The following is a 12,598-nucleotide window of genomic DNA, read 5'->3' as shown; positions in this document are numbered from 1 at the left end:
ATACCATCTCACCTCAAAATAAATAAATAAATAAATACATAAATAAATAAATAGTAACCTGTGAGGTGATGGACATTAACTAACCTTATTGTAATAATCATTTCATAATAAACACATATATCAAATCATAACATTGTACACCTTAAACATGCACAATGTTATTTGTCAATTATACCTCAATAAAGCTGGGGAAGAAAAAAGAAAGAAATACCATGGAACTAATTTAAAGACTACAAAGAAACCACAATATAAAAACAAAAACATAGTTAAGGAAAAGATTTTATACACACACATCATTGATTTTACATACACACACACACATATACACAATTTGGATTCTATTTGTTTGTTCTAAATTGTATTCTACAATATCACTCTTCTGCCTGTAAAACAAACATCTAGACCATCAGATCCCTGAGAACAGAAACCAGACCATTAATATCTGAATACCCAGAGCTCAATACAGTATACTGTAAATGGTGTGAATTCAATAAATATTTTTATTTAGGTAAATAATTTAATGATAGAACACTCAAAGTTCTTTAAACACAATATTTCAAGTTATTATATTTTTGTCTGAGTACAGATCTGAAGTGGTACAAATTGTATCTAAATATTGAACCATGAATTAAGCAAAAAGAGTGGAAAACAATTCTTCTGACTTAGGTTTCACTTCCTTACTCCCACTCTTGCTTGCCTCAAATGATTTCTATTGAAGATATTTAGGTAAACCTTTAATGGACAACATGTGAAAAGGTCCATTGACAATAGAGCTAATTGAGACGAGCTCATGGGTACTGAGCAGGGGGCCTTCGGACTCTGAAAGGTCCACTTCCTGTAGAAGCCATTCCTGTTTTCTTTTCTGCTTTAATCCAGACCTGCTTGAATGAAGCCTCACTAAGTAGCTACTGACCACTTACATACGTAATATATAACTTAAATGTATAAATAACTTAGAAGTAAAGTAGAAAAATGGTTTTCTTTTAAAGAAGAAGCAAATGGAAGACCAGCCATCGCTCTGGAGCACACCAGGCATGACACTGAGCATCCCCTCCCCAAATGTCTGCCCCAGCCCGCATTTGTCAACATCCATCACCCTGACCCTCTTGCCTCTGGCAATGTGGCTAGACTTACCTCGGAGGCTTCACAGATAGAAAAAAGCTGAAGGAAACTGGGGATTCCATACCAGGTGTACATTCCGCCAGCAGTGATTGACACACACGCTATGGACGATCATTAACACTGGGAGCCTGCCTGTTTTCAGCTTTACAGGCTGCTTAAGAACACTTCTTACTGAGAGAGACTCTGCTGGTCTTGGATCATCATGGAATGATGAGGCTTACTTTAGTAAGAATGACCCTCTTACACTATAGGGCCAAAGAACAGATGCACAAGTGTGTAGGGATCAGATGAACTATTTTTTTTGTTTTTGGTTTTTGTCAGTGCCTAGATACATACATATGGTATAGTTTAATAAAGTTGCTTTTCTTATGTTTCATTGCTTTGTAAAGTCACATCATATATACAGTCATCAGTAAAACTCACAGATGGCCAATACAAAATTTAGAAGTTTCCAATACTGTAAAAAAATGACGAGGAGTTATCAGCCCTCAGGTAAACTTCAGGATGGGTCAGCCCTCACATTAATCACTGTGGACTGCAAGCACTAAGTTCTGTCCAGTTCTATTTGAGAGGAGAGGACTTCATCCACTGGTAACGTCACCTGATCACCATCAGGGAACAAAAAGTTCTCATGGCTTTGGCACTCTCTGTTCCCTGGAAGGGTTTCTGACTGGTGGAGGCAGAGAGGACAGTGAACGATCCAAAGGGGATCAACAACCCCTAAATGGGCCAATAGTACATCCTGGAATCCTACCCAGTCCAGGACCCTGAGACTGGAAGCTAAGAACTGTTGTCAACTACATGGGTCTTCATCCAAGCACAGCAGCACAGCCCCATCCCTCACCCCTTCCTCAGTCTAAAGTAGAGCAGAGGGGAAGCTCTTTGGGAGAGGAGAGGAAGGAAATTTGGTACAGACAAAGGCCAGGCTACTTCCCAGAGGCCTAATTCTCTAGGCCACACCTAACTAAGAGTGTGGAATATGATCCCACTTTGAAGATGACTAGCACTATTTTAAGAGTAGAACATCTTGGGAAAATCCAAGATGCCTACTCTGAAACTTTAACTCGAGACTGTGGAAGACACATCAGTATGCAGGTATATTCTCCTCTTAAAAATCTATATGACAGAGACCGCCCTGGTGGTCCAGTGACTAAGGCTCCACGCTCCCAGTGCGGGGGGCCCAGGTTGGATCCCTGGTCAGGGAACTAGATCCCGCATGCCACAACTAAAAAAAGATTCTGCATGCTGCAACTAAAGATCCTGCATGGCGCAGCTAAGACCCGGTGCAGCCAAATAAATAAATAAACATTTTTTTAAAAATCTAAATGAGAAAAAATATGAAATCTTGCCATTTGCGACAACGTAGAGGGACCTTGAGGGTATTATGCTAAGTGAAATAAGTCAGACAGAGAAAGATAAATACTGTAGGATTTCACTCATATCTGGAATATGAAAAACTATAATAAACAAACAAAACCCCAAATAAGTGAACAAACCAAAACCAAATAAAACAAACATGGCATTATAGAGAACAGAATAGTGGTTATCAGAGGGGGGAGGTAAAGGAGGGAGACAAAGTGGATAAAGGGGATCAACTGTATGGTGATAGACGAAAAATAAATTTTTGGTGGTGAGCACATTGTAGGGTATAGAGACGTAGAAATATAATGCCATAAATCAAGGTTACCTCAATAAAAAATAAAATAAATCATTGTAGATGAAAAAAATGTAGATGGATATTTTCGTTTTCAAGCACCAAAAACTTTTTAAAAACTTTAATTGGCTAATATAGTGCACATGTTAAGCAGACTTTTAAAGAGACCCTACATCTTGAGTGGGTTAAGTAATCATTTATAACCATCTTGAAACATGTTTAACTCGGTTTTTCTGGTGACATGAGATTAAACATGGAAACCAAACTGTGTTTCACTCACAACATATAAGCAAACAAACTGCATGTACATGTGTAGATTTATGCAAAAGCCCGGTGATACAACTATATTTAGCTTTTCAGATTAGGTACATACGGCCACCCACTCACCCTGTATTATCTCACCAAACACAAGAGCAGCAACTTTTCTATTTCAATACAATTATGGGCAGAAATTATATGATATAAAGCAGAGGTTCTTCCGTAAAGGTTAAGATTTAGCATATAAGCAGGGAAGACGAAAGCAAAGTTCCCATGAAGTCAAAAATAATACCACACTGGTCCAGTGCTCCATGAAACTCTGAGTTAAATTATAGTCCTCAAAGGCGTGTACTTGGATCCAGATTCACCAAGACACTTCAGTGTGCTTCAAACTGGCTCATCATCATCTTCCTGCTGTATTCATAAGCCAAAAATAGTGCCGCATTGGCAGGGAACGCTCGAATCAAAGTAGCTTTCAGACCAGAATATAAAGCTGCTACTCCTTCGTTTTTCACAACACTTAAAAGAGTTCTGATAAATTCTGCCTGTTTTCCAAACATGGAAAGAACCTGAATTCTGGATTTGATACAATCCACTGGGTATATGACAAGCCAAAGGCAAATTCCAGCAATTCCACCGCTTAACATCAAGGGGACAGGGCCTAGTTCATCTTTTGATCCATCCGAGGCAAAAAACGATCGGCTCAGTTCATAGCCACCGAAGAAGAAGAAATAGCCTGGTACTACTTGAAATAGAGTGCTCGTGAGTCCGTGGTAGAAGCCCAAGGGGCCATCCTTTCTAAGGATACTCTTCACGACGGACCAAACTGTATTATGGCTTTTTGCTATCCTCCCTGACATCTCCAGTTCGTGCATGGTCTGCAGCCGGCACTTCACGAGCTCAGTGGGGCACAGGGCCAGCGCGGCAAACGCAGAGGCGACGGAACCGGCGGCCGCAGTCTGCAGATCATTCAGCTTCGCCTGCTTGTCCAATCCAACCACTTTCCTCAGGAATTGTTGGCAGAAGCCGTAGCACAAGAAGAGGACTGAGTTCTCGGCGACGTAGGCCATCAGCGCTGGCCCGGTCCCTTTGTAGAAGCCCCGCAAGCCCACCTGGGAGTACGTCTTCAGGCCACAGTCGGCGAGGCCCTTGTACAGGCCAGGGAACGTCTGCATCTTCACTTTCATTGTGTCGAAGGGCTGCCCGGTCAGGACGCATGCTGTGCCCCCAAGGGCCCCCGCGGTGAGGTCGATGGCGGCTTGGATGGCAGGATTGGATTTCATGTTCGCCCACTCTTCTGCTGGTCTCCGAGGAAGGGAACTCTCTGGAGCTTAGGAGGGCGTCCCGTGTCCCGCCTGCTCTTGGCTCTCTCTCCGGGGCGGGAGAAGCCGCTTAACTCCAGACTAGGCCGCGGGCCGCCCTCCCCACGCACTGCAATAACCCCCGGCCCGCGGGACCGCGCGCGCCTCTCCTGGCACCCTGCAGCCGCTGCGTCTGCGCCCTAAACCCGTCAGCCGCCCGCCCGCTCGCTCCGCGCCGCCCGGCCGTCCCAGCGCCCGCGGGCCCCGGGGCAGACTAGAGAAACACTTCTAATGAATCTCAATACAGCAATAGAAAGCTGTCCGATAAATTCCTGCGATTACGGCCAGAAACTCTAGGCGCTGCTGCGGCGGAGGAAGACATGCCTTCTTGTTCGGCCAGAGACCCCCGCCTCCCAACTCCCGGCAAAACAAAATGGGAGGTGCTTGATCGCGCCTGGGGTCAAAGGGTCAATCTACAGAGACAAAGGTTTAAAATAGGGAAAATGAACAAAGACTTGGGGGGTTTTACCTGACAATCGGTGGCTCCTTCGGATCAGAAAACCCTTAATCGTCTCCGGAGAGGAATGGCGGCTCCACAAAGGTGCGGGCCGCCGCGCCTCTCCAGGTGTCGCTCTTTGCTCGCCGAGGGTACGCCGGGGGAGGCCTGAGGCGGGCAGATCCCCTATTTCGTGGTAACATCGCCGGGGATCCTGGCCTGAAGCCCTGCGAGCTGGTGGGACGCAGGGCCCTCGTTACTTCTAGAGGTAAGTCAAGGCCTTGTACAATCGCATTGGAAAACATTTATATACAGCTAAAAAACTTGATATAAAAGACCTGTGTGGCTCCAGCGCTCTGTGCGTGCTAAGTCTCGGGGTTCTTGCTGAGGAGCCATGCAGCTTTATGCAGCAGAAGTTCTGGATATAACTGACTACAGGCCTAGTAGGCAAGCTGCAGTTTGGGGCATCAGTGACGGTACCGCTGTCAGGACACACTTATCCTCCCAAATGCTTATAATCCCAGCGTTGGAACGAATTCTCTTAAAGTTTACATTTTAAGCCCTAGGCGGTATTTTACTTTGGGGGTAAAAACAAAATGGTGGAGGGGGCAGAAAGTATGCTAAAATGATTCTTTCATTTAGAAAGCTTTCCTTGTCTGATTCTTTGGCTATCAGTTAATATTTAAAAGTGAGGCACCTAAAAGCAGATTGTGCATGGATACTGTTTGTCAACAGGTAGACTTCATTGTAGTAAATAGTGACTTGGCCTTTTCTTTGGAGAGTGCCCAAATGTATCTGGATTTCTTTTCTCTGGTACCACATGGTTTCTTCAGAGAATAATCTTCCAATCTTGACTGTGTGTGTGTCTGTGTGTGTTTGCGGGGGAGGGGGGGTGCGGGTGGTGTTTACCTTGGGGACTGATTTAATGACACCAAGTGGGAGAAGAGGGTTGACATCCTGCAGTCAGAAAACAGACTTTCACACAATTCCCTTGTTCAATGCTATGGACCCCCAGCCTCCATCTGTGCCTTCTTTGGTTCAATTTACCCAGAAAATAAACTTTCTGTCTGTGGGATGGGTAAGGAAAAGTCATCTGGCCTGAGTGAGATAGGGCTCCTGGACATCCAACAGCTCTGAGCACAGATTTTATCTTACTATTTTTTTTTGGCTGTGCCACATGGCATGCAGGATCTTTGTTCCCAGACCAGGGATGGAACCTGTGCCCCCTGCAGTGGAAGCCCAGAGTCCTAACCACTGGACTGCCAGGGAAGTCCCTGAACACAGACATTAATGAATCCTGTTTCTAGCCTCACACCTTCCCTCTTCCTTGGAAACTGCCTGCAAAAACTGAGCCTCAGTGTCTGTATCAAGTGGGTTTGTTTCTCCTTGGTATACCTCCTTGCAGACATTTAGCATGTAACTTTCTGTGATCTCTGAATTAATTTATCGTTTCTTCATCTGCTTTGGCCTTCTGAAAACATTGACATCTCTCATCCACTGTTGTCTCATCTCCTATTTTCCTTGCCCTTGGAGGTTACTATGTTATATTAGCAGGCTATTTGACAGAGAAAAGAGATTCATGAGAACAAGGTGCCATTTTAAACTAGAAAAAAAAAATTTTAATTTTTTAAATTTAAATTTTTTAAATGTCGTATCACATTTGATGGTTTTTTAAAAATAAAATTTATTTATTTTTGGCTGCATTGGGTCTTTGTTGCTGCACTCGGGCTTTCTGTCGTTGCGGCAAGCGGGGGCTACTCTTTGCTGCGGTGCACGGGCTTCTCATTGTGCTGGCTTCTGTTTTGGCAGAGCATGGGCTCTAGGTGCACGGGCTTCAGTAGTTGTGGCACACGGGCTTAGTTGCTCCACAGCATGTGGGATCTTCCCGGACCAGGGCTCGAACCTGTGTCCCCTGCATTAGCAGGCGGATTCTTAACCACTGCACCACCAGGGAAGTCCCTCACATTTGAGGGTTTTTAAAAAATGTTTTGGTTTTTTAAAACTGTCAATTAATTACCTATGGTTCATTGTTTATCTTTTAAAAGCACATACTGAGTTTTTACGAACACAAGAGATGCAGGATACTACAATAAATCATCAGATGCTTTTGCATTAAATTCATATATGTATATGTTTTGGAGAAACCAAGTTAGTAATCAGCACCAGGGATCATGAGGGCATTAATAGGGAAATGGTCTGTAACTTCATTGAATTATCAGACATAGTTGTGCAATAATACACAGATCTCAAGTTCCATGAAATATATTTAAACAGCTGGACTTGGAGCACATGTACTCCCACGCATACATGGAAAATAATAGCAAAGGAACTTCCAAATTTTCAGTGAAGACCACCACCCTTAACAAGATGCACACCCACATCACATGTTCCCTAGCAATCAGACTGAGTAGCCAGATAGGATTACCAGAGAAAGTAAGGTTTGAGCTGAGGGCTGAGTAACAAAAAGCTAGCCATGAGAGTATCTGGAGACTGTTCCAGGAAAAGGGAAATGTAAGTGTAATATAAGTAAAGCTCTGTAGTGTGAAAGAGCTGGGCATTTGAAATACAGAAAGAAGGCCAATATACCTGCTGTGTGGTAAGCAGTCTTCCTAGTCTGTGTTTTCACACAATTCTTACTAGGTAATAAAAGTTTAAGCAAAGTTCAAGACAGTCCTTCAGAGACATGATTTGTCACAATTTATCCAAATTTTTTTGTCTCTAACATTTGATCTACAAATTCAAAATGTCAGGCTTTATGACATTTAGATGTGAACATAAAGATCCCATTTACCTAATCTATAGAAATAATGCAAAACAGAGGCCACACTGACATGCTTATTGCAGCATTCTGTTAATAGCAAATTTCAAATGGAACAACCTAAGTGACCGGCAATAGGGGAGTGAATAAAACTAAGAATTTGTAAAATTTCTGCACTGCTTAAAATTTTCAGTGAGTTTTTTCTTATAATATTTTAAAACACTAATTTAAAAAATTCAACTTCCATTCATGAACTCAGAAATATTGAAAACCGTAGCCCAACTATACATCACATTCATCAGGCAAGGGAGCTGTGAGAAAAGTGAGTCTTTTTTGGTAACTCTGGATTTACATGAAGGGAAATGGATCCCAATCTTCTTCAGTTAAGTTTTTCTCTTTTGAAGTTGACATAACAGATAATTACTCTTCATTATGGAGGTTTTAATATTTATGCAAAACCAAGCTGTAAATGAATCAAATAAAAAACAAAGCTACAGTAGTAAACTGACTCAGTTTGCTTATGCTGCGGATGTACTTGAAGCAAACTTTGTTTCTGCTGTAATTTATAAACTTTGACTTAGAATGATTCTTTAATTTGAAATCAGTCAACCCCATTTAAAGCAGCTGTTTCTTCACACTTCTACCATTTCAATCAGTCTTTAATTCAAATTTTTAATCCCTGTATGTTCAGACCCTAGTAAATAGGCAATAATAGTTTGCTTTTATTCTAGGAATTGTTCTAAGTCCTTATATGTATCAACTCAATAGCCAACAACTCAAGGGCCCTGAGGTAGATAATATTATCACCTCCATTTTAGAGATGAGGAAACTGAAACCAACAGATTAATTTACTTGCCCAAGATCAATCTCAACTAGGTCACTGAACTAGGATACAAACCCAGGCACCACATCTCCTGACCTTGTGATTTTAATCTCTTTACTCTTCTTTAGTAAGTTTACAGTGACTAACAAGGCAAAGTACCTAATCTCAGTGAATTTACAGTCTAGTGAGGACACGAGCAACAGGTAACTTAGACTTTGGTATGCTAGATGCATAATAGTATTTATCCCAATAGACTATTATAGAGAAAGAGTAGTAATTAAACTCCTTGAAAAAAATGTAAATAAGCTCAAGATTGAAAATAGTGAGAGAATGTGGTGAAATCAGGCTGAAAAAAAAGAGTTTAGGATAGTTTAAGAACGTTATTTCCTGACCTCCAAATGGAGCACGTGGATTGGAAACATAATGCAAAGATGACATTTCCCCATTTCTTTGCCTCTGCTATTCCTCTTTTTCTTAAATTCTAACACAACTGCTTCTTTTCCTACAAAACAGAATCCAATTGGTCAGTCCATTAAACCCCAAAAAGAAACCACTTCAGAAGAGGATCTTATACCCACTACCCCTAAAAGAGCAAGACACATTATTAGGTGAAAATTACTTGCTTTTATTTGTTAAAACAACTTTATGAAATGATTTGCAATGCAAAATGTGGAAAACTGCTTTGAATAACTGGGAAAATAGCTACAGCATGGCAAAACATATGTAAACAAACTTCACTGCCACCAGACTAGACTCTACTAATTTATCTCAGATGGCATCACAGAGTAGCAATGGCAGCTTCTGGTAAATGGAGAAACAGCAGCAAAGTCCTGCAGTGAAGCTGTGATAAATTACTAAACTGAACTGTTCACTACGCTAATCCTACAACTTCCCTTCATTTATCTGTCTATACATTCCTACTTCCTACAGGACAAACACCCACCAAAGTGGTTCGAAAAGACAAATGAGATAGAAATTCACAGTTATATTTGTCTACAAGACAGATCCAATAGAAGACAGTGGAGGAAATTGGGAACTACTGCAAAGTTTTACTATCTAGTCCAGGTGATGAAAACAAAGTTTTTCTTTCAAGGCTGACCACTGTCAGGAATGAAATTAAGTATCAAAACTCTCTTCACTTCTCTAGGAGTGATTCTAGCTCTTCTTGCAAAGAGCTGAGCTGCTCCTTTTCTCGGTCTTCCTTTTGTTTCAGTTCATCCAGCACAGCCTGAAATCTGTTCTTGAGAGCCAGGTTTTCCACTTTCATGATGAGATCCTCCTGTCGCTTTGCCCTGTCCTGGGTCTCTTGGAGCTTGCCTTTCATGTTATCAATCTGTTTCTGAATTCCCATAACCAGCTGATTAGTTCCCTCGTTTTCTTGGTGTTGTTCATCTGATTCATTTAGCTTGTCCTGTAGCTGCCTTTCCAGATCTTCCTCAGTGTCAATGATGTTTATATCTTCTTCATCTTGATGCTGTGTCTCATCTTCATCTTCACTGCTGCTGCTGAGATCATTGAATATCTCCCGAAGCTCATCATGTTCTAATGAGTCATGGCCCTGCCTGTGGCCAGACATTCCTGGGGAAGCGATATCAAGGCCTTGATTTTCTGTTTCTTTTGTTTCATCTTCAGCAATTATTTCCCAACGGGTACTGACAGCTTCAGCATCTGTGCTCAGCAACCGCTTTACTTCTTTTTCCACATCTGGAGACTCAATATACTTCTTCTTTGCTGTCTTACGGAACCTTCTCTTTCTGACATTTTTTAGAGGCAGAGTAATTCCATGGTTCCATATAAACTTTTTCTCTTTGTCCTTATCCTTTTTCTTGCTTGCTTTGGGATCAGCAGAGGCAACTGGTTCCTCAACAGGAGGATAGAGATCACCATCAACTGTAGAGACAAGCATCTGACAGACATCAGCTGTCTTGTAAAAGGTTTTTTTATCAATGGTTTTCAAACTTTCCGTAACACATGGCAGATCTACCAATTTTGACGCCAGTGGGACCCGGTCCACTCTGACAATTCCATGACGCCCATCAGGGTGTAACTCAATTGTCAGTCTGTCCTTCAGGTTGACATGACCAGACTGTACCGCCCGCCTCACAGTAGAGGCATACTCCGGAGGTAGGCGTAAGATAAATTGGCTCTCTAGTTCGTGAGGAGCATCATCTTTGCTCTTACTCATCTTTATTTCTTTGTGACTCACTTTTTCTCTAATAACCACTTGTTGCACTAAAAAATTTCAGCTATTTCAACAGATAGTCCAGTTCTTTATAAATTGAAGTCTTTAATTACAAAGAGTTCTAGGTAGAACAGCAACTAAGCGTCTATTCTGAATTAAGCCCCAAGTCTTTCTAAATATGCTGTGACAGTACCAGTCGTTACTGACACTTTGCCTTACTCAGGTCCATTTAAATCTATTAGCTGCAATACCAAGTTCCAACCTCTAGATGCCGCTGCAGGACAACGCAGGGAAAGCAAATGGCGGCTCCTACGGAACGATTTTCGGCACAGAAAGTAAGGCTCAGCAGATATTCCCAATCCACAAACTCTCCCGGAACAAAGATACGCAAAAAGCGGGGCGTAGTGAGCTCTCTTCGCCTCGGGTACTTACAATCCAGTGACGGTTACAAGTCCAGTTTGTCCGGACAGGCGCGAGCGGAAAAGGAAGTCACTCAGAGCAAGGTGGCCGGGAGCCGAGCGTCTCCTTCCGAATTCCTTTGTTCTTCCCGGCACTTGGCAAAGCGATCCGCTGATTATCGGTGAAATGGCTCAGGACGGGCAACGCGAAATCTCGCCAAGAACCACAGCTCCGAACGCCAGATTCTGCAACTCCGCAGCTCAGCGGGCCTCCGTCCGTTGCTGCAGACCTAACCGAGAAAAAACAGGTACGTCACCACCCAGGACGGGAAGCTGCTGTGAGTCGCAACACCCCTCGGGCGGAAGTGCGGGCTGCCCCAGCGCGCGCAGGCGCAATGCGCGATTACGCTATCCGGCGGGTCTTGTCGTCTCGCGAGAACTTGGCCTTAACGGGATGAAGAGTATGTTTCCTAAAGAGCTGTTGGTTTAAAAGTATTTAGAGAAAACGGTTCTAAGAAGGACATAGATTCTCCCGCCCGCCTCCGCTAAGCCAGGGCTTTTACCGGATCGCTGTGGGGCCGGATACCTCCTAGGCTTCCGGGTGATTGCCGGAGATAGGGCGTCCGTGCGGAAATGGTGTTTGTTTCTGGAAACATCTCGGCATCTCCACAGGCTATATTCAATCTGGAGCCGATAAAAGAATTCATAACTAACCATACCGTGGATTTTAAAGTACCCAAGTCAGTGGAGTGAGGACATGCAGCCCACTATAATTCTGTGTTTGTTGATTATGAAGATGTCCGTAGGAGGCCCATGACTCGGTCTGTTTCGGGTTTGAAGACCCCCTGAGGGAACAAGGGTGATTCCTCTTTTTTAATTTAATTTTATTTAATTTATTTTTTATATAGCAGGTTCTTATTAGTCATCCATTTTATACATGTTAGTGTATACATGTCAATCCCAATCTCCCAGTTCATCCCCGCCCCCGCCACTTCCCCCACTTGGTGTCCATACGTTTGTCCTTTGCATCTGTGTCTCAGTTTCTGCCCTGCAAACCGGTTCATCTGTACCATTTTTCTAGGTTCCACATATATGCGTTAATATATGATATTTGTTTTTCTCTTTCTGACTTCACTCTGTGTGAGTCTCTAGATCCATCCACGTCTCTACAGATGACCCAATTTCGTTCCTTTTTATGGCTGAGTAGTGATTCCTCTTTTTAATGTGTTTGACGTAGATATAAATGTAAACAGAGAAGGTAGTGTTCTTCTGGAGGCCCGTGTTCATTTAGGACAGTTGCCTGAAAGACGAATAGTCTGATTAAAGTAGAATATACTTGAAGTATTACTTCCTTCTACTCATTTGCCAGTAATTTTTAAATTAGTTTGGAATTTTAAAAAATCCACCTCTACTGTTTGGATAACTTTTCTGCTTGCCTCTTCTTTAGGTGGTCAAGTATTCTTCAACATGTATTTATAGTGCTTCAGTCTAACTGTGTAACAGTTTCCACTTACTCCTATTCATTTCCATTTATTTATTAATAGGATCAGTTTGGTAGATTATCAAGGTCCTTAAAATTTCAATTTCTGTTCTCTAAAATATCAAC

General features: G+C 42.4%; 1 protein-coding gene and 1 pseudogene across 2 annotated transcripts; both read right to left on the bottom strand.

The window, feature by feature from the left end:
- Positions 1-1,032: 1,032 nt before the first annotated feature.
- LOC309657163 (mitochondrial ornithine transporter 2 pseudogene) lies at positions 1,033-8,906 on the bottom strand (annotated as a pseudogene). Its single transcript, XR_014268309.1, has 2 exons — positions 4,865-8,906; positions 1,033-4,405 (listed from the first exon to the last, which is right to left on the bottom strand). The product of XR_014268309.1 is annotated as a mitochondrial ornithine transporter 2 pseudogene (transcript).
- A 107-nt stretch (positions 8,907-9,013) lies between these two features.
- LOC309657154 (transcription initiation factor TFIID subunit 7) lies at positions 9,014-11,380 on the bottom strand. Its single transcript, XM_082454266.1, has one exon. The coding sequence runs from the start codon at positions 10,595-10,597 to the stop codon at positions 9,548-9,550; it is 1,050 nt and encodes a 349-aa protein (XP_082310392.1). The 5' UTR covers positions 10,598-11,380; the 3' UTR covers positions 9,014-9,547.
- Between the last annotated feature and the right edge of the window lie 1,218 nt (positions 11,381-12,598).

Source organism: Balaenoptera physalus (genome assembly GCF_965194825.1).
Source record: "Balaenoptera physalus genome assembly, chromosome: 3".
Lineage (NCBI taxonomy): Eukaryota > Metazoa > Chordata > Mammalia > Artiodactyla > Balaenopteridae > Balaenoptera > Balaenoptera physalus.
This window is presented reverse-complemented; position numbering and strand designations above follow the sequence as displayed.